The sequence below is a fragment of the Mytilus edulis genome, chromosome 3, assembly GCF_963676685.1.
Source record: "Mytilus edulis chromosome 3, xbMytEdul2.2, whole genome shotgun sequence".
NCBI classification, from domain to species: domain Eukaryota; kingdom Metazoa; phylum Mollusca; class Bivalvia; order Mytilida; family Mytilidae; genus Mytilus; species Mytilus edulis.
This window is the reverse complement of record NC_092346.1, coordinates 45,130,356-45,157,612: the sequence shown is the minus strand read 5'-3', so window position 1 is coordinate 45,157,612 and position 27,257 is coordinate 45,130,356. Positions and strand designations below refer to the sequence as shown.

The 27,257-nt window shown below is 32.1% G+C and overlaps 2 protein-coding genes across 3 annotated transcripts in view; one reads left to right on the top strand and one right to left on the bottom strand.

Moving 5' to 3' along the window:
- Nucleotides 1–364: 364 nt before the first annotated feature.
- LOC139514280 (T-complex protein 1 subunit delta-like) lies at nt 365–20,493 on the bottom strand. The gene is made up of 14 exons (XM_071303295.1): nt 20,262–20,493; nt 12,322–12,374; nt 11,896–11,985; nt 10,268–10,376; nt 9,799–9,941; nt 8,542–8,663; nt 7,773–7,908; nt 5,808–5,947; nt 5,152–5,248; nt 4,830–4,937; nt 3,207–3,337; nt 2,491–2,725; nt 1,847–1,960; nt 365–1,207 (listed from the first exon to the last, which is right to left on the bottom strand). Exons 1-14 carry the CDS (start codon nt 20,362–20,364, stop codon nt 1,190–1,192), a joined length of 1,599 nt encoding a protein of 532 aa, XP_071159396.1. The 5' UTR covers nt 20,365–20,493; the 3' UTR covers nt 365–1,189.
- A 208-nt stretch (nt 20,494–20,701) lies between these two features.
- The window catches only part of LOC139514277 (denticleless protein homolog), a 29,324-nt gene continuing 22,768 nt past the window's right edge, over nt 20,702–27,257 (top strand). The window contains exon 1 of one of the 2 annotated variants that reach the window (XM_071303287.1): nt 20,702–20,827. In XM_071303287.1, coding sequence (XP_071159388.1) covers nt 20,782–20,827 — 46 coding nt within the window. In that variant the 5' untranslated portion in view covers nt 20,702–20,781. The remainder of the gene's footprint in view (nt 20,828–27,257) is intronic. The other variant, XM_071303288.1, reaches the window with a different exon arrangement.

Genomic DNA, 27,257 nt, shown 5'->3' with positions numbered 1-27,257 from the left:
TTTAGGATTAATTACTTGTCCCAATTCATGTAATAAATATTTATGTGAAACCAAGGTTCAGACTCAGAAGAAATAAATCCCTTTCTGTTTCACATTGATTGATTTTTGATGGAGTAGATTGATTGCTTAAAGTCCAGTGGAAAATATTTCATGCATGTTAAAGATGAGAAGAAATTAACAATAAATCCAATAGGTAGGTCCTGTAATAGAGGCAGTTCAGAACGAAGGTCCTGGAATTATTGAATGCCAATGGAAAATCAGGATAAATGATGGAATGGAAATCACAAAGAAACATTAAGGACATGACCATCTTTCTGCATGTTTACAAAGCTTTGAATATTAGGCAGACAATTCAGACACAAAATTCAGTACAAAAATTTATTTCACACATTTTTTGTATATTACAAATAATAAATATCATGTGAATTGCATCAAAAAAAGAAAAATATAAAAAGTTTGTTGGAATCTGAGACATACATTTGTGTGAAACTTGTTTAAAGTGAACTTTTGTGTAGGAATCTACAATTACTAAGTAATAATAATTTAAGATCTGATCGTGTCCATACATAAGCTTCTGTAAAAAGATTTCACTGTAAATAACTTAACTGAAAAAATTGAGCCTTTTCCTTCTTCTTTTTTAATAAAATTTGTTCATAATGCCCATTTCTTAACATGGATACTTAAAACGAACAAGTATTGTTTATATAGCACTATTAAAGAAGTAAATAAAACAGCAATTTTGCTTTTCATTACCTTCTTTTTCGGTTTTTATCAAAAGAAATTCACATTTACAGATTCATTGTATTGACTACCAAGTCAAATTTCCCGTAACTATTAAATATATACAGTTTGTTATTCCATAATAAAACTAAAGCCACATGCTAATTTCCAGCTGATTAGAAAAAAGTTATCCAATCTGTATGTAAATTCAATGTTTAATACTTATAAGTGAAATATTCACAATGTATCAGACTGGAAAAGCAAATTGATTTTGTAAATAAATATAACCAACTGGAGTACACAGGGTACCAGTTTTATTTTAAATTATCATTAGATCACATCAATAAAGGGTATATAAAAAGCTTTGTCCTGAACACTTAGTGGATGATAGATTTATGACCAGAGTTTGTAGATGAGTGTCCTATGTGTCACATGTATCTATATACCACCAGCATGGTCCAAAAGATGATTATCTAATACACATCACCTGAAACATAAACATTTAGCATATATAAATTCTAATTTATAGCTTCTACTTTCAAATTTATAAATTGTTATAAACTATTTTTCATTGCTATGTTTGGAATAATAAGGATTCTAGATTGGGTGATACGAGACACTAAAACTAATGAAATGTGGGTGGTTTCAGTTTATTAAATGAAAATTTCATATCATGCTTAAAGAAAACCACTCCCACAACCCCAAATACTTGTAACAGCCCTCAGCACAAATAAATTCAATACTATTTTGTGGCATCAATAGGATCAAGAATATGAAGGCAAAATATGCAATATCTGTTTTAAGAAACTAATATGAAGCAGATAATGAAAATAGGAATTATGAGACCATTTAAATTATATAGTGCCTATCCATTTAGGGGGCTGTTATTCAGTGGTTGCTGTTTGTGATATTTGTTTATTTTTTTAATTTTCTTCTGTCAGAAATCAGGCTGTTTATTAATTTATTTTTGTTTGAATTGTCACAACTATGTAGCTGCTTATACAATGTAGGTATTGCTTATTGTTGAAGGCCATACTGTGATCTTTAGTAGCTTAAATCTATGCCATTAGAAATCAAGTAGTTACTCATTGGCAATCTTATTGTATCTTCTATTTTATATACTTACAATATCATCAATTTTCATGATACTTCTTACAGTCTCAGATGCTAAATGAATGGCACTAGTTGATACAAGAAGTGGCTGTAGGACATTCTCTTCTAAGATATTGGTAATTGCACCCTGTAGAAACAGAAATTGGAATTAAATTTATGTGCACATACAAGATGATGATGCTTTAATACAAGTTTCAATAATAATTATAAAGTATAACTATTACTAATGATCAGTTTAATTAGCAGTATGAGGCTAAAACGCAATACATTTGTCTAAAAATAATAGTCCCTTCTTGAATATTTGAACAATAAATATCTGTACAGCAAAGGTATATCATAATCCTGTTTTTATTTATAATGTGGAGATAGATTTCTAGAGATGGCCATCACATTGTTGTTTACACAAGTCAGGCCGCTAGTTTCCTTGAATGAATTGTTTTTCATTTGTCATTTCAGGAAGTTTTGAGGCTGACTACATTGTTTTGGTTTTGCTCATTGTGAAAGGATGTACGATGACTTATATTTGGTAAATTCTATGTTTTTTTGTGGAGAGCTGTATCATTGGCAACAATTCCACATCTTCTTACTTTAATATAAAACTCAAAATCTTTCTTCAATACACCTGTCTTGAAAATCCATTAATTTAAATGTACATACCTTTCTGACATTAATACCAGCTGTTTTCTCTCCTTCAGCATGTCTATTTCTGAGTTCTGTAACTGTAGCAATGGGATTTAATCCGGCGTTTTCAGCCAATGTAAATGGGATGATTTCTAATGCTTCAGCAAATGCTCTAAAACAATACTGTTCTGTTCCTAACAGGGTATTGGCATATTCCATCAATTGTAGAGATAGTTCTATTTCAGGTGCTCCACCTCCAGCAATAATGGACCTGAAATTAACACAATACATACTTAAGGAAAAATTGTTGTGGTATATTTCAGTCAAGCCAACTCATCTGTTATCAAATTCTTATCAAAAAGTTATAAGGATCTTTTATATTGTTTATTCTATTTAATGGACACAGTCCAATAAAACAGACTAGATAAGCCGTTTATATATTTCTAACCTCGACCAAAACATGATGCCTATACTCTTTATATTAGCAATAGCAAGAAAAGTATTATACAAAGTGTGTGTGTTCAATGCAATGACATGTTTCTGCGAGTCTTCGATGAAATTATTCAACTAACACATGTTGTTGGCACTGGAATCACTGTACTGAAAAAAAATTTCATAGCTGGTAAATAAAACTAAACTTACTCAAATTTTCTTAAAAAGCTTTTCAGGCTGCCAGCCAGTAATCATTCATTTGGCAAATCATAATTTCATGACGATTTAAAAAACCATTATATTTATTATCTTCACCATACCTTTCTTTGACAAGACATCTGATGACACACAGGGCATCGTGGAGTGATCTATCAGCTTCTTCTAGCACAAGTTTGTTAGATCCTCTCATAAGTACTGTGACACATTTCCCGGGAATAGCCATTCCAGTAATCTGAAAAAAGATTTAAATCGATGCATTCCTTTCAAATCATTTACTATTTTCTACTTATAGATAGCCGTCTAATGATGTACAAATTGTCTTTGCAATGATTTCCAAACATATACACTCTTCTTAAACTTTGTATTCAGGATAATAATTTAAATAGCTTGGTTGGTACGTTTCAAAATATACTTTGTCTTCATTCTTATTTTGCATCTTTATTTGAAAATATCACACTTTCAGATCAGAGGTTTGACACAATTATATTTGAAAATGTGGAATAGGTTTTTAATGTTACGTACAAATAAATAAATGGAGAATGTGTCCCCATGGACACAGATGATGCCCGTTTGCATACAACATTATAAAGGGACATAACTCTACAACAATAAAAGTGAAGCTACCCAAATTTGTACTTGATCTGAGTTTTGTGGTAATAAGTATTGTGTATAGGTTTCATATATTTGGTTGGGGCAAACTTAAGTTACAGAAGGAAAACTACAAATTTTGCATTTTTTTTTTTCATTTATAAAGGGGCATAACTCGAGAATGGTTAAAGTGACCCCACCAAAATTCAAACTTGATCTGTGTTTTGTGGTAATTAGCATTGTGTGTAAGTTTCATAACATTTGGTTGAGGCAAACTTAAGTAATAGAACGAAAACTAAAAATTTTGTAATTTTTCTATTTATAATGGAGCACAACTCTTGAACAGTTAGATTGACACTACCAAAATTCAAACATGATCTGTATTTTGTGGTAAAAAGCATTCTGTACAAGTTTCATAACATTTGGTTGAGGCAAACTAAAGTAAGGAAACAGAAACTAAAAATTTTGCAATTTTTCCATTTATAAAGGGGCATAACTCTGAAACGGTTAGAGTGGAGCTACCAAAATTCAAATTTGATCTGTATTTGATGGTATTAAGCATTGTGCATAAGTTTCATAACATTTGGTAGAGGCAAACTTAAGTTAGAGAACAGACTAAAAATTTTGCAATTTTTACATTTATAAAGGGGCATAACTCTAGAACGGTTAGAGTGAGGCCACCAAAATTCAAACTTGATCTGTGTTTTGTGGTGATAAGCATTGTGTATTAGTTTCATAATATTTGGTTGAGGCAAGAACAGAAACCAATTTGGGGACGTACGTACGAACAGACGACCATGGGTATAACTTAATGCCCTCTCTGCTACGGCGGGGGCATAAAAAACATCTATACTTTAAATGTAATCAATTCAGTAGCATAACACAGTTCCCTTTTGTTTGATATTGTATGACAGCTTTTCATGTGTATCTTTGTGTACTTTGTTAATATTATACCCAGTTTTTCTAGATGAAGAACAGGAATAAAAGCCCTGTTCATTGATAATTTTTATTTTTTCTATGTATTGTGTGCGATTTGTCCCATGTACATTTACTCCATATCCTTTTATTTTTTATGTATCATTTTTTTTTAGTTTTGTTGCTACAAGAAAATAGAGAATTTTGTACAGTACAATTACCTTGACAATTTTACTTGATCCTGTCTGTACTTCTTCCACTAATTCAGCACTACCCATGTTCTCTGGTAAGAAATGGTCTATACTTGCAATTGGTTTACATCCTACTGACTGAAAAATATAACTAGAATGTAAATATAGGTATCCTAATATGAAAGTTGACTTTTCACAAATATAACAAGAGATTTTTGTCACAAGTTCATCCACCCAATATCCTTTCTTTTCTGATTTTGAAAATGCACAAAAAAAGTTATTGATCATTCAGATCATAAAGTCCATTGCTAGGCCTCTAACATGAAATGTCTCTTTTAAATCAATGTCTTACCTTACAAACAAATTCAATATCTTCTCTTTCTATATCTTTAACAACTAAAATTTTCATCTTTGCTAAGAAATGTAGAGCTAAATCACTAACAGCATCTCTAAAATAGAACATTTAAAATTCATAATCAAGTGTAAGTTTTATATACAGTATGTTTCAGATGTCTGTAAGATACAATTTATGAACTTGACTATCAAATGTAACAGGAATGAAAAACTGAACATTTGTTCTTTCATTTCTTTATTGAAATTTCTTGATCAGTTGTAAAAGTAACATCTGGTATAGAAGATAATACTTATAGTTTGTCAAGTCGAATTTTAATACAACATTGTTTTGATTTGATTTTGAAAAAAACATTTCAGGGCATGTTTTCAAAGATTGATGGTCTGAAATTTTGCACAAAATTACAGATGTCATGAGACTGATTTTATAATGTATGATTTAGCAAGTTTTCCTTCTGTTGCATTAGAAAGGTGAGAAAAGTATTTGCAGATACCAATTTAGGATTCAACAGTCACAATCAGTTCACAGACACCAGTGCATGAAACTCAGTGACCATCAATTTGCAATTTGATAACCTCATATCTTCCAATACAATACTACTATTTCCTTAATCTAAATCTGGCAACATTATGTTTTCTATACTTTGAATTACTAACCTTAAAATAGATTTCTGTATAAGCAGAACATTGCAGCCTGCCTTTTTTACTTTTTTAACAATATCCAAGATATACTGTCTTTCCTCTCGTAAAACTCTATCCATCTGTGTATAATCTGATACAATAACACTGTTGTCCATCTGTGAATAAATGTATGATTATACTGAAATTAATGTCTTCAGTATTTTATTGAGTCAATAGATCACTTCATGATAATGTGCAGATAAGCTTAATTGATGGTTGTAGGTAGGATACTTAATTTAAAAAAAAACAAGTACAACCAGTAGAGAAGAAACTGCATAAGTCTGTATAGAACTGAGGTCACTTTAAGTTTTAAAGACTAGGTACATTAATAAAAAAAATAATTATAGCTTTTTGTTATAATGGTTTGTGGACTATTTTTTGTTTTTTCCTTACTACTATGTGATAACCTTTTACATTTTTTAAAAGCTTTTCCATGAATAATTGACAAAAAAATTGGTATTTTTTTTTCCATTGAAAATGTCCTTTTTTGCCAGTCAAGAGTTATAGCAATTTTTCAAATTAAAATTTACAGAACAGATAAGTTGCAACATTGTTCTTTTGATTAATTTGTATTAAAATTAAAAAAGATGTGGTCACTAATAATGTGCTTTTTTTTTTTTAATATTTATAATTTAACAATGAAATTTCTGTTCTGTGCTATAATAAATCTGGGAATTTCCTCAAGGAAAGTGGTATTAGATGATTAATGCTGTTCCTTTTAAGTCTGTTTTTGAAAAAAAACTCATCATGCATTTATATAGATTTTTGGTTTCCAGAATTTTACCTGAAAAAGGTAAATTCAGAAATGTGCAGTTAGGAGCCTGTAATTCAGTGGTTGTCGTTTGTTGCTGTGTAACATATTTGTTTTTCGTTCATTATTTTGAACATAGATTAGGCTGTTAGTTTTCTCGTTTGAATTTGTTTTACATTTGTCATTGCAGGGCCTTTTAAAGCTGACTATGCAGTATGGGTTCTGCTCTTTGTTAAAGACATACCTGCCAACTTCTGAAACATTCATAGGGGGAGATTTTGCACAAACGACATTTTGAAGTTAAATATATGTATGAACTGTTTATGTAGTCATCTACAAAACACCAATAGGAGTTAATAGATATACTTTATTTCTTTTTTTGGTTATAATCTATACAAGGTGGTTTTTATTTTAGCCTTTTTCAATACCTCCGAATCTCATGACTCATAACATTCCATGTTTTGATTTTGTTGTGAGTCTCACACTAAGCATGCTTTCAAACATTGTACATACCACCAGAAGAAATCGAAAAGTTGATTGAACATGATGTGCTAAAAGATTCATTGCCAAGTGAACTTGGTCGTAAAAATTTAAAATCTTTCATTCAAATCTGCTTGACATTTCGATTTGCAGTTACCTATTACTTCTTTTAATACACTGTCGCTTGGTCCAGACAAAGACCTCTATCTTGTTGGAGTTGACATAGCAGAACTGAATTTCAATTACTTATATATCGAACATGAAAACTACTGACCAAAGTTTTCAAATGATCGCTGATTGTTTATTTCTATTGAAAGTAATGAAAAAGCAAGAGAATAACGAACGCGGGTTATTCTAGGTCAAAATATCCAAAAGCGGGAGATTTTATACTCCCGCACAGGAAGATTTCTGCAATTTCTTTGTTTGCGCGGGAGTCTTCCTCTCAAAACGAGACAATTGGCAGGTATGGTTGAAGGCCGTACGGTAACCTATAGTTGTTAATTTCTGTGTCATTTGGTCTCTTGTGGAGATTTGTCTCCTTGGCAATCATACCACATCTTTTTATATTGAACACACAATAAGATCAATACATTTGGTTAACTAGGATTTTAGTTATATCCTCACACATTGGACACGTTATGTTTATGTTATGTTTTAGTAGTTGTTCATAGAATCTAGCAGATTGTGGTATATTTTGTATTGAAGCTTACATCAGTTTTAGGTGGTGATATACAGAACTGAATTAGACCAATCTTTGCCTTTTCCACTCTATTTGGTCCACCAGCACCAGTTGTTTTCTGTGAGAATACTAATCCATCAATCAACTCTGTATCATCTACTGTTCCTCTGTTATGAAAATTAATGATAAAAAAGTTTAATCATTATTGTGTATTTTATATTCATATAACAATATTCAAGTGTGTGAGATGGGAAGTTCAATCAAAAGACAAAGATCTGTGAAAATTAAAAACTTGTTAATATAAACAAATCAAAACATAAGTAACTATTTTTCCAAATTCAACTTTTGAGTAGGTTACACAATAATGAAGATATCATGGTTAAGAAGGCATGCATGTTCTTAGAAATGAAAATCCAGGAATTAGTGTGACACTGGAAATTTCTTCATATAGCAAACATGTAATAGTTAACTAAATACATGCATCAGGGTTCCTACTCATTTGCAACAAAAAGTAATAGGGTTTTTCCTGGTTTTGTCCAGGATATTAATCTAATTTTAAGGAGGGTATAGAAACAAAATTAAGTTACCTTCGACTGTAAGACATTAAAGTTGGAAACAGTTCACTCCAAAGACATAATTCATAGTCGGAAACTAATAAAACTAGCCTCTTACAAATGTTTCAAGGAGTATAAACACAACTTTTTTTTTTAAATTGATCACTATGAAAGGTTAAAAGATAACACTTTTCAAGGAAGTAAATTTATTATCAGAAATTTATTATCAGAAACAAACATACTTACCCCAACTTTTTCACCATTTTAATATCTCGAAGATCAACATTGGTAGCTGTTGCTGGATCTATTACTTTCATCACAGCATCAACTGCTATTGGTGACAACAAACTTGAATACTGAGAAACCACCTATGACAAAATCAAGTATTTGTTGCATTCATGATAATCATATGAGTCTATTTCCTTGGTAGAATAAGTAAAATATACTGTGCAGTAATGTTTACTAAAATTAATGGATTCAAAGACAATATTGTTTGTTTCTACCGACACTTGATAATGTTGGTGTGTTAAGTTATGTTTTGTTCTTAAAACCAACCACTGTAAAATCTGACAGTTAGAAGCTTCAATACGTCTTCTTTTTTAGAATGTACGTGTTTCATGTCTGGAAAGTTTGTTCTACGGTTTTCTTTTTGGATTGTGCATTTCTTAAACCTTGGAATTTAAACTAACTATTCAATGTATCCTTATTTAGCAATCATAATAACACAAAATTCAAGTGTTGCATCTGATATCTTCTTTTTAAAGCTCAACTTTCTGACAAGACATTTAAACTTCTATATATTTTGTATTCTTTTGTTACCATCAAACTGAGAAATGACACTTTATCTTTGAACATTATGTTTGCCAAATCTTTTGAATCCAGCACAGTAAAAAATAATAATATCTTGCAGGGGCTGCTCTGGCTCCCAAAAATTTGAAGCCAGAAAAATCGCCAGTTTTAAAACTTGGAGCAAACTTTAGAACCAGCTAGTCTTTATTTCTTCTACAAAAATTTAAACTATGATTAATTAAAAAAATTTATGCACTCAGCCTGCACTTTACATCATTTAACATGTAATACTAAGGCCACACCAATTTGATAAATAGTTCTTCGGACATTTGCTCTAAAAAAATATGGGGCGAGCGAGCAAAATTTTTTTGTTCTTAAAAATTCTTGAAAATGAGTTTTTGACAGGCCAGTGGTCCGATAAATGGAATACCTGTAACAACAGATTATGACACCTGTTGTAACTGTTGATTAGCTTGGGGTCGTAAACAAAGTCATAAACTTGTCGACAGGTAAAATTGTGTAAAATTTACTTTTTTTTTAAAACTTTTACCAATTAAAATGGAGATCGATATTGTCAAGAAATGATTTTTTTTACATAAGAAAATGTTGGCGCCAGAAATATCGCCAGCAGCCGTATTTAGTCGTCAGATCAAAAAATCGCAAATTGCGACATTGGCAACGCACAGCATGGTCCCCGTCTTGTATATTACTTACTTTAGAATTTAATGACGTGGATGCACTTTTCAATAAAGATTCTCTATCTGACAATTTAACTGGTGTAGCAATGCCCTGAAGTATCTTGATAGCTTTGTCTGAAGCTTTCTGGAATGCCTCAGATATACTTGTAGGGTGGATTCCTGAAGGTATAAGAAGAAAAAAGTTTTTACATATTTATTATTATTTTATACTCTTTACTCAGTCCCTACATTTAATCCCAAATCATGAACCATATTTTTTAAAGTCTGTTAAAATTGTGATCTTAACTTGACATCCCATGTGTAGAAGTGCTCTTTTCTGCAGGATTTTTAAAATACTGTACTTTCTTGTAATGATATATATCTTTTACCAAACAGTAAATGCATTTCATTGAATTGTTTGACTATTTTTTTTGATTTCTGCTCATTCTTTTTAAAAATACAGTACTAAGTCAATTTTAGCAACAATATAAATGAAATAAACTGACCTTTGGCCAAGAGATTGTGACAAGCATCTAACAGACTACCAGCAATAACACACACTGATGTGGTGCCATCACCAGCCTCTACATCTTGTGCCTTTGATAATTCTACCAACTGAAATATACGGAAACTCACTTATGAAAAAAATATATAATATATAAACAAGAGTGCACACGCTGAAATGTCTGGCCTTCTTTACCAATCATTGATATTATGTTGATAGTCCTAAATATAAAGCTTTTATACAACTGTCATGTGCACATAAACTTAACATTAACCAAGAAAACTAAACATTGACCAATGAACCATGAAAATGAGGTAAAGGTCAGATGAACCATGCCAGACATGCATGTACAGGTAAGAATTCTTCCATACAACAAATATAGTTGACCTATTTCTTATAGTTTAAGAAAAACAGACCAAAACACTTAACTTAATTAACACTGAGCAATGAACCGTGAAAATGAGGTCAAGGTCAAATAAATCCTGCACCACTGACATAGAGATCATAAAATATTTCCATACACTAAATATAGTTGACCTATTGCATAAAGTATTAGAAGAAAAGACCAAAACTCAAAAACTTAAATTTGACCACTGAACCATGAAAATGAGGTCAAGGTCAAATGACACCTGCCTGCTACACATGTACACCTTACAATCATTCCATACACCAAATATAGTAGACATATTGCATACAGTATAAGAAAAACAGACCAAAACACAAAAACTTAACTATAACCACTGAACCATGAAAATAAGGTCAAGGTCAGATGACACCTGCCAGTTGGACATGTACACCTGATGGTGTATGGAAGCACTGTACACCTGACAGTGCTTACATACACCGAATAGACTAGACCTATTGCTTATAGTATCTGAGATATGGACTTGACCACCAAAACTTAACCTTGTTCACTGATCCATGAAATGAGGTCAAGGTCAGATGAAAACTGTCCGACAGACATGAAGACCTTGCAAGGTATGCACATACCAAATATAGTTATCCTATTACTTACAATAAGAGAGAATTTAACATTGCAAAAAATCTTAACTTTTTATCAAGTAGTCACTGAACCATAAAAATGGGGTCAAGGACATTGGTCATTGGATTGACGGAAATTTCGTAAAATGAGGCATCCATAAACAAAGTATGAAGCATCCAGGTCTTCAACCTTCTAAAATATAAAGCTTTTAAGAAGTTAGCTAACGCCGCCGCAGGCTCGACAAAAATACATGAACAACTATAGTCATCATAACATAGAAATTGTTCTGCAGTGTGGGAATTCAATAAAAAAACTGTTCTGGGATATAAGCATAAAAAGATATGTATATATTATCTTAGATCTGAGGCTATTACCCCATTACTCTGAAATGACCCCAAATATTCAAATCTGACAAATGGGGCTTACATCCATAGATTAGAAGATCTGATGGACAGATAGACATCATCATACCATAATACTTCCAAATATCCTTTAAGACTTTTTAAAAACAAAATTATTTCTCTGTAAGGAAACTTTCATTTTTCAATCAATAAAAAAAAAAAATTCCACACACTAAAAAAAACCTTAGGAATCAAAAAGTATGAATAATTTTATGTTCTTTTCATAATACATGTATATAAATATACCATTTTTGCAGCAGGATGAAGAACTTGCATCTGTTTCAGGATTGTTGCTCCATCATTAGTGATAGTTACATCTCCATTGGAAGATTGTATCTAAAGAAAGAAAATTGATTTATTCAACAATCAGTACACTTTTCCAAGTCTTGATATTACTCACAAGTTTTCTGAAATTTTGTACTCTTTCATCATGTGATATTAACTATCTACATACATGTATATATTTTTTTTTTATCTTTCCTTATAAAATACATAAATAATTCAAGCAAGATAGCATCACAATTTTCCAACCACTCGCTCAACATGGGAACAGAATTGACCTTGCCCATAAACGTGTTAAAGATGTTCACTAAAAAAAAATGTTTAATGGAAATGCATCAAACTTGAAAGTTTTGTATTACTTACATGTAGTATAAATAATATTTAACTCACCATTTTGTCCATTCCCCTTGGACCAAGACTTGTCCTGATAGCATCAGCTACAGCTAAAAATAAAATTATAAAAATAGGCTGTCAGGAGTATGGGTAAATCTTAGTATGCATCTTTTTCTGGGGATTCAGGTCTTAGAGATTTGTTTGGTACATGTGTAGGACTCTAAAGTGCGATGGTACTCTAAAGTGCAATGGTCACGCTAAAGTACATCGTCTACGCTTAAGTACATTGGTGTTTCACGCTAAAGTGCGATGGTTGTGTGTTCGCTTAAGTACGATGGAATATCACGCTAAAGTGCGATGGCAAAAGGGTACAAAATAGTCTAGTCATTGACATTTGGTTTTAAAGGTGTTAAATATATATTTGTAATTTATCTTCTGGTGTGTTCAATTTTTAGTTAATATAAATGACTGTTATCGTCATAATCAAACTACGTTTTTACGTCTATATTTTCCCATACCATCGCACTTTAGCATGAGGTATCGTACTTTAGCATAGACCATCGCACTTTAGCGTGACCATCGTACTTTAGCGTCCCCATCACACTTTGGAGTCCTACATATGTTAAAACATACGCACTTTAGAGTATGTTCAAATATGTTGTAATCTTGTCACTGTCTATATTTTCAGTACTTCCTGTCATCTTTTCTATGAATTATATTAATTTTTGAAATACCATTTCAACATGTGCAATCAGTTCAAGTGTGACTGAGGAAGGTACTAGTTTAAACTTTAGAAGATATCACTTTGATATCAACATGTGGAGTATTCGAGTTTGCCTTCTGTAATGAGAACTCTGTTGGAAAATGTAGGTGTTAGCACATTACTTTTTTTAATTTTTTACTTCGTGGTCTGTTATGCCATGTCCCAATATAAATTACTTTTCTACAATGGTTTAAGTTGAGTGTTTCCAATTGTAAAATGAACCAGACAGGAATCATCATAATACTATAGTATATTTTCTTTATAGCAGGTCAGAAACAGTTTGAAATATTTCTTCCTCCTATCAATTAAGCATATCATAATTCAACAATACAAGAGTAAACTACAGAAAAGATTAACTGAAGAAAATGAAGAACCGTAGGCAAGAAGAAGCACCTCACATAACATATTTTGTTTTGAAAGGTCAAAGGCATGGCATAAATCAGGTCAAGTGTCTTAAAATCCTTTCAATTCAACTTCTCAAGTTACAGTATTGTCCATTTGACTTCTATATATTTGCAGAAAAAAATTCTTAAAAATTCATTTTTTATAATTAATATTTTTTTCCTCCATGTATGTTAATATATGATATATACGAACTCTGACTATCAATTTCATAATTTTGGGTCTATAATTAAAAAAGTTTCTCATTAGGTCTCTATGTTAATTTTATTTTTTGAAGTCTTCATTATCTGATGGAGTAAGTTAAGTATAAGTGGTGTAACAGCCTTCCAATCAAAACAAAAACAACATACATGTGCTTTTAATGTTTGTTTATTTGTATCATGTGACTTTGTATATTTAAATATTGAAAAACACCAATGAAAATGATCATCACTTTATAGTTTTGATTATTGATTTTTAAATCATTTTATAAGTAAACTTACTATACACAAGTTTTTCATGCTTTTAGCATAGTGAGTTTCATATAACCAATTCAAAGAGGCTCTGAAAAGTTTTATTAAAAAACGAACTAAACTTAATATACATTTAGTTATTATCAATGTGCAAAATGCACATCTTGGAAGTAAACAATTTAAGAAAATAATAAAATATGGTTTTTAAAAAAAGGAAAAAGGAACTTCATATTTTGAAAGTAGCAAATTGTTTCATTTAATAAAAACCTTTGTGGGTGAAAAAAATCTTTCAGTTTTTTATTGTTAACAATTGTCTCCCCTACTAAAATTAAAATAAAGGAATTACAATGCCACCCAAAATTTCAAAAGAGAAAAAAGATATAATCCTAAAAGTGTATAATTATTTTGATGCAGAGCCAAAGCGAGGAGCTCCTTTTCATTCCTGGAATAAAATCACAAAAAGAACTGCACAATGTTTAAAGATAAGTGAAAGTTTTATAAACAAATTAAATAATAGGCCAGGAGAAAATCAAAATTCAAAAATTGCACCAAAAAAGGATACCCTTGACCAGTTTGACAAAGACATGATAAAGACTATTGTTCATTAGCAATTTAGAAAAAATGAATGTGTTACATTAAAAAAACTGAAAAATATATTGGAGAAAGATCATGATCTTGTTTTATCGAAGTATAAGTTATGGAAAACCCTACATGGATTGGGATTAAGATATAAAAAAATCGATAAAAATAGGAAAGGTCTTGTCGAAAGGAAAGACATCATATATACAGTATACAGTTTTTAAGAACAATTAAAATAAAACGCGAAAAAGGGTACACACCTATTTATTTGGATGAGACATGGGTGGACACCAATCATACTACTTCACATCAATGGACCAGTCCTGATGAATCACAAAATAGAAAAATTCCTCTGGGTAAAGGGCAAAGATTTGTTGTATTACATGCTGGTTGTGAAACAGGTTTTTTAAAAGGATGCGATTTAGTGTTCAAAGGAATGAGCACCAATGGAAGAGATTACCACACAGAAATGAATGGCAAAGTATTTGAACAATGGGTTGAGAAACAGCTAGTTCCCGCTTTGCCACCAAAAAGTCTTATAGTAATGGACAATGCATCCTACCACAGTGTTCGTGTTGATGGAACAAAAGATCCAACATCAAACTCCCGAAAAGGCGATATGAAAGACTTTTTAAATAAACATGGTCTCGAATTTGATAGCAAGTTTACAAAACCAAAGTTATATGAAATAATAAAATCTAAGAAAATTGCCCCTGTATATAAAGTAGACGAATTCCTTAAAAAGAAAGGACATGACATACTTAGACTCCCCCCTTACCATTGTGATTTAAACCCTATTGAACTTATATGGGGAGATTTGAAAGGATTTATTGGTAAAGAAAATTCAACATTTAAACTTAATGATGTTAAATCACTTATTCAAAGAGGATGTGAACAAATTGATAGAACTAAGTGGTTAAAATCATGTGATCATGTTAAAAATATTATTGAACCGAGCTATTGGAAAAATGATGCAATTCAGGAAGAAATTCAAAAAATTGTTATACATATTCAATCTGATTCTGAATCTGAGAGTGAAATGGATGATTCTAGTGATGGAGATGAGACTGAGGATTATGAATGGCCGTAAAAATAAAATTGATGTGAGGCCTAAATTAAAATATTGTTTGTTTGCCCTTTTCCGACCCTATGTTTTGAAACAGGGAAGGTAGGTAGGTAAGATATTTTATTTTTTTCCCAAAAAAAATAACTTGGCTCGGTATATTATTTGTCATGGGTAGGCAGGTAGGTATAATATTTTATTTTATAGATACAAAATCTGCATAATGTCATTTTTGTCCGTTTTGTTTTTGCAAATAAATTTCTAGGACTATTAGTTTTGAAAAATAAAAATATTACAGAGAATGTGAAGCTAATTCATATGCACTACTATTTTGTTTTCAAATATCAAAATATAGAGCTGTGCCACATATCTTCAACGTTTATATGCCTGGAACTTTGAAGAGTTTGAACTTGCATTTATATTCTGTACTACGTACCTTGTACACTTACCTTAAGGATTTCAGTAAAAGATAACTTTGTACTGGTAAGATATGTCCGGGCAGACATACATTACTAGTAGAAAAAGTCCATAGAGTGTTAAAAATTTCGTGTGTGCCTTTGTTTCAAATAAAAAATGCTACAAAACTTAAAACTCTGACAATTGTCGCGTATTTTACATCGCATTTATAAATGATCTGCATGGACTACTTGGCGATTTTACTGCCAGATATTCTCCACTTTACAGGGTTTTGTCACTTTTGATTCATGTCAGATATAAATAATATAGCGGCATCGTTAACATAATCATCCTGATCTGCGGATCACAAAAGGCCATCCCTACATGGAATACAACGTCCGTTTACAAATTAGTTTGTACACACGTTGATAATTTTGTATCAAACGAACTTTTTTGTAAATGAACCCTGCTCTTTAAGTATAAAGGTACAGAGTAACGTACGTCATATCATGATTTCAGGAAGCGTTTAACATCGATTTCAAACAAATGCTTTGAAACTTCAAATGCAAGTGTTCATGTCAAACGCTCAGGTGATACCAAACGGACTGAACCTTATACATTAAAGATAAAACCCGAGGATTCCGGTAAAAAAGTTTTGAGCGGGAAATACAAATATAAGATTTTTGGTAGGAACGAAAAAATAAAATAAAATAAAATCTTGCTGGTAAATACAAATAAAATATTTTCAGGCGGAACGAATTTCAAGGGTCGGTCGGTAAAGGGCAAACAAACAATATTTTAATTTAAGCCTAAGTAATGTTTTTTTTCCCTGCCATTAAATTAAACATGAAAAGTTGATAAATCCTGTCATAACTCATGTCCACTAACATAACATATGAAGGTAAACATATAAAACAATATTTATTTTCATTTCCTATGCCTATAGAGTACTGTTTTAATAGTTTATACTATATCTATTTTATTTAAACAAAAAATGAACAATGCAGAATCCTATCATATATAGAACAATTAAAACAATCACATGACATGAAATCTTTTGTTTGCTGGTCAGTTAAGGTCATCTATATATTCTAATCAGCAAAGTCACATGGTATAAATAAACAAACATTAAAAGCACATGTATGTTGTTTTTGTTTTGATTGGAAGGCTGTTACACCACTTATACTTACTCCATCAGATAATGAAGACTTCAAAAAATAAAATTAACATAGAGACCTAATGAGAAACTTTTTTAATTATAGACCCAAAATTATGAAATTGATAGTCAGAGTTTGTATATATCATATATTAACATACATGGAGGAAAAAAATATTAATTATAAAAAATTTGTAAGGGTTCCGCGGAACCCAGTGTCTCGCCTACTTTTGCTGTAAATCGCAGGCGCAACAAAAATGAGGTAAAAATCAAAAAAAATATTCCTCTTGATACTATCTTATGATTGTAAGAAGCTTCTGTCCAAGTTTGGTAAAAATCTAGGATAGTTAATGAATCTAATAAATGTTTTGAAAACTTTAACTGCCGACTGTATGCAACTTGAAGAAAATCTAAGTCCATTTAAAAGTAAAATACAGAAAAAATGGAGTTATCTTTTTACAAAATTTACTTCTGGATACTATCTTATGATCATAAAGAAGCTTCTGTCCAAGTTTGGTACAAACACAGGATAGTTTAAGAAAGTTATTAAAGTTTTAAAAACTTTAACCACAGAGTGAATGTAATGTTTGCCTGCAGAAAAACTAAGTCCATTTAAAAGTAAAATTCGGAAAAAATGGATTTTTTTTTTACAAAATTTACTTCTGGATACTATCTTATGATCATAAATAAGCTTCTGTCCAAGTTCAGTACAAATCCAGGATAGTTTAAGAAAGTTTTAAAATTTTAAAAACTTTAACCACAGAGTGAATGTAATGTTTGCCTGCAGAAAAACTAAGTCCATTTATTAGTAAAATACGGAAAAAATGGAATTTTATTTTTTCAAAATTTACTTCTTGATACTATCATATGATCATAAACAAGCTTCTGTCCAAGTTTGGTAGAAATCAAGTATAGTTTAAGAAAGTTATTAAAATTTCAAAAACTTTAACCACAGAGTGAATATTTGTGGACGCCGCCGACGACGGAAAGTAGGATCGCTTAGTCTCGCTTTTTCGACTAAAGTCGAAGGCTCGACAAAAATGAATTTTTAAGAATTTTTTTCTGCAAATATATAGAAGTCAAATGGACAATAGTCAGTACTTAATTAGGATGGACCTCAATTTAATGTCAAAATTATAGACATCTGTTAGAAGAGGATACAACAGCTTTTAGAATTGACATGAGTGATTGAGTCAGTGGTAGGACTTCATTTGCAAAGACATCTTTAGCTGGGTGAGCTCAGTTGGAACTGAAGGTACATGTCTAGGCAGCTCTGCTTCATTTGCTAAGAAATCAGCTGCCATTTTTGGTCAAAACATTCTAACAAGAATTCAGACATCACATCAAGCTATAACTTGGATGAATGAAGCAGACCCTATTAGTGACAACTGACCAAACAGAATTTGCAAAACCATCACTAGGTTGGGAACAACCCGCCAAATGGGGAACTATTCCCCAAATGAGTAACAATCCCTCATTTGAGTAATCATTTCATAATGCTAAAAACTAAATTTTCTTAACCCTTAGGCTGCTGCATTGATTTCTATTGTACTTTTGTGTAATGCTGAGTAAAATTTTAATCACTGATGAAATAAACATGTTCACTTACAATTGCTGTATCTTTGTAAATATTGAATATTCATCAATAAAAGTTATTTAAAAAAGTATTGTTAGATTCTGTATTTTTTATTTATTTTATTTTTGTGTGAATCTTGGGTCATTTTTTACCTGTACAGGTGCAAATAGAGGTAAACAATCAAAAAATAAGAGTTTCTTCTCAGACCAACGGCCTTTTTATGCAAATATTTTCCGGTATTTTCCTCCAAGTTTCACTGTGCCGACTTTCACTTCCATGTACAAATATATTTATACGACAAGTTCATTGTTAAAGCTTTCATCAATATATAATCTTGACAAACTTAAAGTTCGGGTCTATCGATGTCAGTCAATATTGATTCACATTTGAAAGGCGAAATGATAAACATCGTGAATCCTGTTTCATGTCATCCATTTTGAACAAGGTCTGGGAATCCCCGTAACTCTCGCTTTAAAAGTCTCCTGTTTGCAGTTTTGATAGAATGTTTCTATTTCTGTCTATTATATCTTCGGTTCTCGTCCAAATCCTTTTAATCGGCCGCCGTTGTTAAATAGTTATCATTGAAATACTTCTGAACGTGTTGGCCATTTCTCCAAATAATGTCCGCCATTTTGTCACTTTTTTCATCAAAAATTTTCACTTTCGGTTTTATCGCTTATACCTGATTAAAAGTCAAGAGACACTCGAAAGAACGCAGATTTTTAACCAATCAGAATCCATACAAGTCGAAACTGCCCCAATCTCATGAATATTGGCTCCGCCCATTCCATGGTAACTGTGTAAACAAAGGAGTTAGGGAAAACGACTATAGTCGCGAGTAGCAGTAGCGGACTGTCTTATCGGAACGACAATAGTCGCGCGTACGTAGCAGTCTAAGGGTTAAAATAGGTCTTTTTAGGTAAAATGGCACAAATTTTTACAAAATGGAACAACTTCTCCCAAAGAAATATATTTTTATTGTGGGTTTTAAAAAAGTTAGAAGCCTAGAAAATAGTCAAATTTTCTGATTTTTCATAGGCTTGTCTCTTCTCAGTAAATTAAGATAAGGATAATCATCTTTTAGAAAAGTTGCTGCATTTTTCATGAATATGTGCCATTTTAAGAAAAAAGACTCGGTTCAGAAAATTTTGTTTTTTAGCACTACAAAATGATTACTCAAATGAGGGATTGTTACTCATTTGGGGAACAGTTCCCCATTTGGTGGGTTGTCCCCAACCTGATCACCTTTGGTCTATGACACACCTCTCCTAAATGAGGACCTGATTTTATTGTAAATACTGTATATAGCCTTAGGGGACTAGATATGTAATGTCACCATGCGTAGTCCCGCAGAGTTTAAACGTTTCATTCAAGGAACCCAACTCTTATATGGAAGAAGAAGAAAAAGAAATGTCAGACACAAAAGAAATCTACCATGAGTCCCACATTTTTAACGTCTCTACTTTTTCCTTGCAAAAAAAATGTGCTGGAGAAAGATATTTTAGACATGTTATCTTAAATATTTACTGACTCTTTGTTGATTATAATAAACAAGTCATTATTCTTTTGGCATAAAGTGTATTCGAAGAATGTAACTAATGTAAACAAACCCTTTGCTGCCGTTATATTGCTGTAACGGATTTGAGTTGGCTTTTCTTTGTCTTTGTACAAAGATCTTGAGGAATTACTCGAAGGTCCTGCCTTGCCCTTCATTTTAGTTTACTTTAAACTGTATAAACCGTTGAAATATTGACAAATATGATGTTGATGGGTTCAGATTTTGCCTGCTGGTTCACGTTGGTTCTCGATCCTTCTTGTTGGCCGGAAGTCAACATTCACCCCCCCTTTTTTTCAATTTCTTACTTTTATCTCTTTCACCAGTGAAACACATTTTCTAATCGAGTAAAAACTGTATTATTTATTTAGAGAATGACGTAAAAAAGTTGAAAAACATCAAATAATAAAGAAAAATGTGTGTTTTTATTTTTTCCGGTTTTACAATCCGTGATTATTTTTCTTTTATGTATGTTGTCTGTGTTAAATAGAAGCTTTTACGTTAAAACATTTGCTCACAAACATTTTTCAGACAACGAATATTTGGCGGGAGATAGGGAAGTGTTTTTAGAGAAAATGCTGTTAAAACACTTAGAAACTAGTCGAAAATTAGGAATAAAATGTAAGTTAATGAAACCAGACGTTAAAGTACATTCAGCCAAGAAAAATGCAAAATTACGATCCGAGAACATGGACTGAAGTGATTTCCAACACCTATTTTAATATCTAGTTTATAGAATTTTTAGAAATATGGGGCTGGACGTGTCGTGTACAAGTTAAGGGTGTCTCATTGGGGGTTCTGATCCCAGATCCCGCTGACTGTTTTGTCAGATTCCTGTATCACACTTTCACAATGTACGTAAGCAATTCTCTTTTTTTTTTTAATTTCCAGTCTTCATTTCCTCTTTTCACGGCACAATAATTTGACTTTCATGTGTTACATAGTACACTTACAAAAAATCCGCAATCCCACGTATCTTACATGCATTGAGACCCACAGTTAATTTGAAGCCTAGTAGATTCAGCACCTCTTGACTCCCCCTCTTTATTTTGGACAATCAATGCATTTGTAGTGGGACATATAGCAGCCCGGATCTCCATGGCCTGTTTAACAATGACAGGCGCCATTGTTAAATTACTCACGCCATCGTTAAATTGTCTTGTGCCATCGTTAAATTGTCTTCCGCCATTGTTCAAAACTTCATCGTTTTTTGTAGCCCGACGCCATTTTTTTTATAAATTATAATCAAATGCATGTAATTGCATAACCCTTAGGCTTTTTATGTTATAATTCAATACAGTTCTAACGCCTGAGGGATATCCGGATTAAGATCGCTAATCACATATACCTGAGCTTGTACAGGTAGACCAACAAACCAGACAGGAGAATACTATCTGAGGATAGACGTTCCATTTGTCGAATTAATCAACTAAGTTTCAGCAAATGATTATGATAATTTAGATTAGATAAATAAATTGAATAATCCAGTTACAAAGAAAACAGTTTAACAAGTCCAACACGTGCTTTATTTTGACTTACGCAATCAGCATCCTCCTTTTTTGAGAAGTACAAAATAAGACGCAAAACAGTAAATATTATTTCATCGCAAATAACTTGAGTACTGCTGTAATCATGGTAATGATAATTTAGAATTACTTTAAAAGCTTAAAAGTAAAAACTTTAATATTTCCTGTAAAGAAATATCGTATCGTAATTCCGAATTCATTTCGTATATGGACCATAATTTGCTATTGGGCTCGTTTCCTATAACGATAGAAAAGTGATAAAAATGAGTATTACTGTAAGAAAAGTTGTAACTACATCTAAAGATGCCTTTATTTTTATCAACATATAAGTGTATGCTACTCTTTCCTAGAAAAAAATTTGAAATTAACAAATTTCAAAGATTATACGACTGTATTTTTGTGTCGTTTCTCGCGTTACTTTTTCGCTTCCGAAGTGCATAACGCTGACTGGTTTATAGATAATCGTCACCGGCAAATTCGTAACTTTTGCTTTCAAATAATAAAGAACATCGACCAATAAGAATAGTCAGAAGAAAATGCAGAGAACTACAATATAAGTATTTCTGTAGCAGGTGTAAGAACACTAGCGTTACTTTGGTTTCCAATTTCGTAACGCAAATTTTAGATGATGTAATCTGCTTTGTTGTAATAGAATTCTTTATAACAATATGCAAATATGAACTCTCGCGAGATGTTCAAACAGGTAAATCAGAGATGATTTACATTCTAGTTTTGTTCTTCGTAATAATTAAGTTAGAAAATGACGTTATCGTTATGCGTTACATTTCACACGCAACAGAAGTCCAGTTATTTTCTTTTTTTTATTAAAATTGTTTTTGTGGTTAAGTTCTAATCATTTCCGGTCATACGTGAAACATGTGACTAACATGTGATCACGCCCTTACGGCCAGATATATGAAATACTAGGTCTAAACATTGTTTTTGTTTCCAACGGGATGTTAGCAAACATAATCTGTAGACTTGTTTTGTCTTATTTAAAAAAGGAAAATACAATTTTCAAAGAGATTGCGCCGGGGGTCTATTATCTTTCCTATGTGCATAATGTTACATACGATCTTGTGTGAAAATAAATGCCCAATGACTTGACAAAATCGATTTCAGATTTGACAGACGTTATAGCACACTTCGTTTCCAGATAACGATGTAAAGGGTCCTTGGAAAATTCAATCGACATTACGTCTCTTATCATTGGTCCGATGCTCGTTGGATTGATTTTGCTTCAGCAGTATATATTACTGGATATTTTAGGTGAATAAAGATAATTTAATAAAAAATACATGTTAATATACCGTTACACTTGGAATGTACAAAGTTGGTATCTTTGTCACAATTTTTAATTATTTTTAGCTCACCTGGCCCGAAGGGCCAAGTGAGCTTTTCCCATCACTTTGCGTCCGTCGTTGTCGTCTCCGTCGTCCGTCGTCCGTCGTCGTTAACTTTTACAAAAATCTTCTCCTCTGAAACTACTGGGCCAAATTGAACCAAACTTGGCCACAATCATCATTGGGGTATCTAGTTTAAAAAATGTGTGGCGTGACCCGGTCAACCAACCAAGATGGCCGCCACGGCTAAAAATAGAACATAGGGGTAAAATGCAGTTTTTGGCTTATAACTCAAAAACCAAAGCATTTAGAGGAAATCTGACATGGGGTAAATATGTTTATCAGGTCAAGATCTATCTGCCCTGAAATTTTCAGATGAATCGGTCAACCCGTTGTTGGGTTGCTGCCCCTGAATCGGTCATTTTGAGGAAATTTTGCTGTTTTTGGTTATTATCTTGAATATTATTATAGATAGAGATCAACTGTAAACAGCAATAATGTTCATCAAAGTAAGATTTACAAATAAGTCGACATGACCGAAATGGTCAGTTGACCCCTTTAGGAGTTATTGCCCTTTATAGTCAATTTTTAACCATTTTTCATAAATATAAGTAATCTTTTACAAAAATCTTCTCCTCTGAAACTACTGGGCCAAATTAATCCAAACTTGGCCACAATTATCTTTGGGGTATCTAGTTTAAAAAATGTGTGGCGTGATCCGGTCAACCAATCAAGATGGCCGCCACGGCTAAAAATAGAACATAGGGGTAAAATGCAGTTTTTGGCATATAACTCAAAAACCAAAGCATTTAGAGCAAATCTGATGTGGGGTAAAAATGTTTATCAGGTCAAGATCTATCTGCCCTGAAATTTTCAGATGAATCGGTCAACTTGTTGTTGGGTTGCTGCCCCTGAATTGGTAATTTTGAGGAAATTTTTGCCGTTTTTGGTTATTATCTTGAATATTATTATAGATAGAGATAAACTGTAAACAGCAATAATGTTCAGCAAAGTTAGATTTACAAATAAGTCAACATGACCAAAATGGTCAGTTGACCCCTTAAGGAGTTATTGCCCTTTATAGTCAATTTTTAACCATTTTTCATAAATCTAAGTAATCTTTTACAAAAATCTTCTCCTCTGAAACTAATGGGCCAAATTAATCCAAAGTTGGCCACAATTATCTTTGGGGTATCTAGTTTAAAAAATGTGTGGCGTGACCTGGTCAACCAACCAAGATGGCCGCCACGGCTAAAAATAGAACATAGGGGTAAAATGCAGTTTATGGCTTATAACTCAAAAACCAAAACATTTAGAGGAACTCTGACATGGAGTAAAAATGTTTGTCAGGTCAAGATCTATCTGCCCTGAAATTTTCAGATGAATCGGTCAACCTGTTGTTGGGTTGCTGCCCCTGAATTGGTAATTTTGAGGAAATTTTGCTGTTTTTGGTTATTATCTTGAATATTATTATAGATAGAGATCAACTGTAAACAGCAATAATGTTCATCAAAGTAAGATTTACAAATAAGTCGACATGACCGAAATGGTCAGTTGACCCCTTTAGGAGTTATTGCCCTTTATAGTCAATTTTTAACCATTTTTCGTAAATCTTAGTTATTTTTTACAAAAATCTTCTCCTCTGAAACTACTGGGCCAAATTAATTCAAACCTGGCCACAGTCATCTTTGAGGTACCTTGTTTGAAAAATGTGTCCGATGACCTGGCCATCCAACCAAGATGGCCACCACGGCTAAAAATAGAACATAGGGGTAAAATGCAGTTTTTGGCTTATAACTCAAAAACCAAAGCATTTAGAGGAAATCTGACATGGGGTAAATATGTTTATCAGGTCAAGATCTATCTGCCCTGAAATTTTCAGATGAATCGGTCAACCTGTTGTTGGGTTGCTGCCCCTGAATTGGTAATTTTGAGGAAATTTTTGCCGTTTTTGGTTATTATCTTGAATATTATTATAGATAGAGATTAACTGTAAACAGCAATAATGTTCAGCAAAGTTAGATTTACAAATAAGTCAATAACATTAACGGTATCAATTTTCTTGCACCAGATGCGCATTTCGACAATACATGTCTCTTCAGTGATGCTCGTGGCCAAAATATTTGAAATCCAAAGCTTATATAAAAGATGGTCAGTTGACCCCTTAAGGAGTTATTGCCCTTTATAGTCAATTTTTAACCATTTTTCATAAATCTAAGTAATCTTTTACAAAAATCTTCTCCTCTGAAACTAATGGGCCAAATTAATCCAAAGTTGGCCACAATTATCTTTGGGGTATCTAGTTTAAAAAATGTGTGGCGTGACCTGGTCAACCAACCAAGATGGCCGCCACGGCTAAAAATAGAACATAGGGGTAAAATGCAGTTTATGGCTTATAACTCAAAAACCAAAACATTTAGAGGAACTCTGACATGGAGTAAAAATGTTTGTCAGGTCAAGATCTATCTGCCCTGAAATTTTCAGATGAATCGGTCAACCTGTTGTTGGGTTGCTGCCCCTGAATTGGTAATTTTGAGGAAATTTTGCTGTTTTTGGTTATTATCTTGAATATTATTATAGATAGAGATCAACTGTAAACAGCAATAATGTTCATCAAAGTAAGATTTACAAATAAGTCGACATGACCGAAATGGTCAGTTGACCCCTTTAGGAGTTATTGCCCTTTATAGTCAATTTTTAACCATTTTTCGTAAATCTTAGTTATCTGTTACAAAAATCTTCTCCTCTGAAACTACTGGGCCAAATTAATTCAAACCTGGCCACAGTCATCTTTGAGGTACCTTGTTTGAAAAATGTGTCCGATGACCTGGCCATCCAACCAAGATGGCCACCACGGCTAAAAATAGAACAGGGGTAAAATGCAGTTTTTTGCCTATAACTCTGAAACCCAAATCATTTAGAGGAAATCTGACAAGGAGTTAAATTGTTAATTAAGTCAATATATATCTGCCCTGAAATATTCAAATGAATAGGACAACTGGTTATTGGGTTGCTGCCCTCCAATTGGTAATTTTTAAAGAAATTTTGCTGTTTTTGGTTATTATCTTGAATACTATTATAGATAGCGATAAACTGTAAACAGCGATAATGTTCATCAAAGTAAGATCTACAAATAAGTCCACATGACCTAAATGGTCAATTGACCCCTTAAGGAGTTATTGCCCTTTATAGTCAATTTTTAACAATTTTCATTAATTTGGTAAATTTATGTAAATTTTTACCAAATATTTTTCTCTGTTACTAATGGGCAAAGTTCATTATAGATATAATTGTAAGAAGCAAGAATGTTCAGTAAAGTAAGAACTTCAAACACATCACCATCACCAAAATACAATTTTGTCATGAAACCATTTGTGTTATTTGTTTAATATGCACATAGACCAAGGTGAGCGACACAGGCTCTTTAGAGCCTCTAGTTTTTATTCATGTTCTGCAAACACTTTTCAGAAACGCAATAAACTTGTCAAAGGAGAAGTAAACTTTTACCATGCATGACTTGAAAGGAAGTACTTTATTGAATTTAGCCCACTAAAGTAGGTTAAAATGTGGAAACCATGTAGATGGTGTACAGGTCACAAATATCACATGGTGCCTATTTTAAAGATTTTAATTACAAGTTAAAAGTTTTTTTCTTTACTGGATTTAAAGAATTTTACATTGCCAATGATTTGGAATAAATTGTATATAACTGGAATTTCAAAGCCAAATATAAATACATGTTTTTGGCTAAAACATCAAGATACAACGATTATGGTATCCTGTATCAATGAAGAAAATATGGAAATTTCTGAATAAATTGTACTAATTGTTTTCAAAACAAGCACATGTTTAGGAGTTTTATAATACTGTTACATTTAAGATGGATTTTAAGAAAAAGTATACTGTTCAGATTATTTTAAGCAGATTTTGCAATAAAATAAAACTAAAAAAATGCTTTCGGTTTCTTATGGTTTGACCTGGTTTCCTGTCGCGTTTAAAAAAAAACTTTAATTTAACATTGAAAATAGATTTTAAATATTAACATGAAGCAAGTAACACTAGTAATGGTGTTCATTTATGTCTTTAGAAATATATTGTGCAAAATAAAGAAAATAAAGATTGGTTTCCTGTGTGGTTTCCTGTCACGAAATAAAGAAAATAAAGATTGGTTTCCTGTGTGGT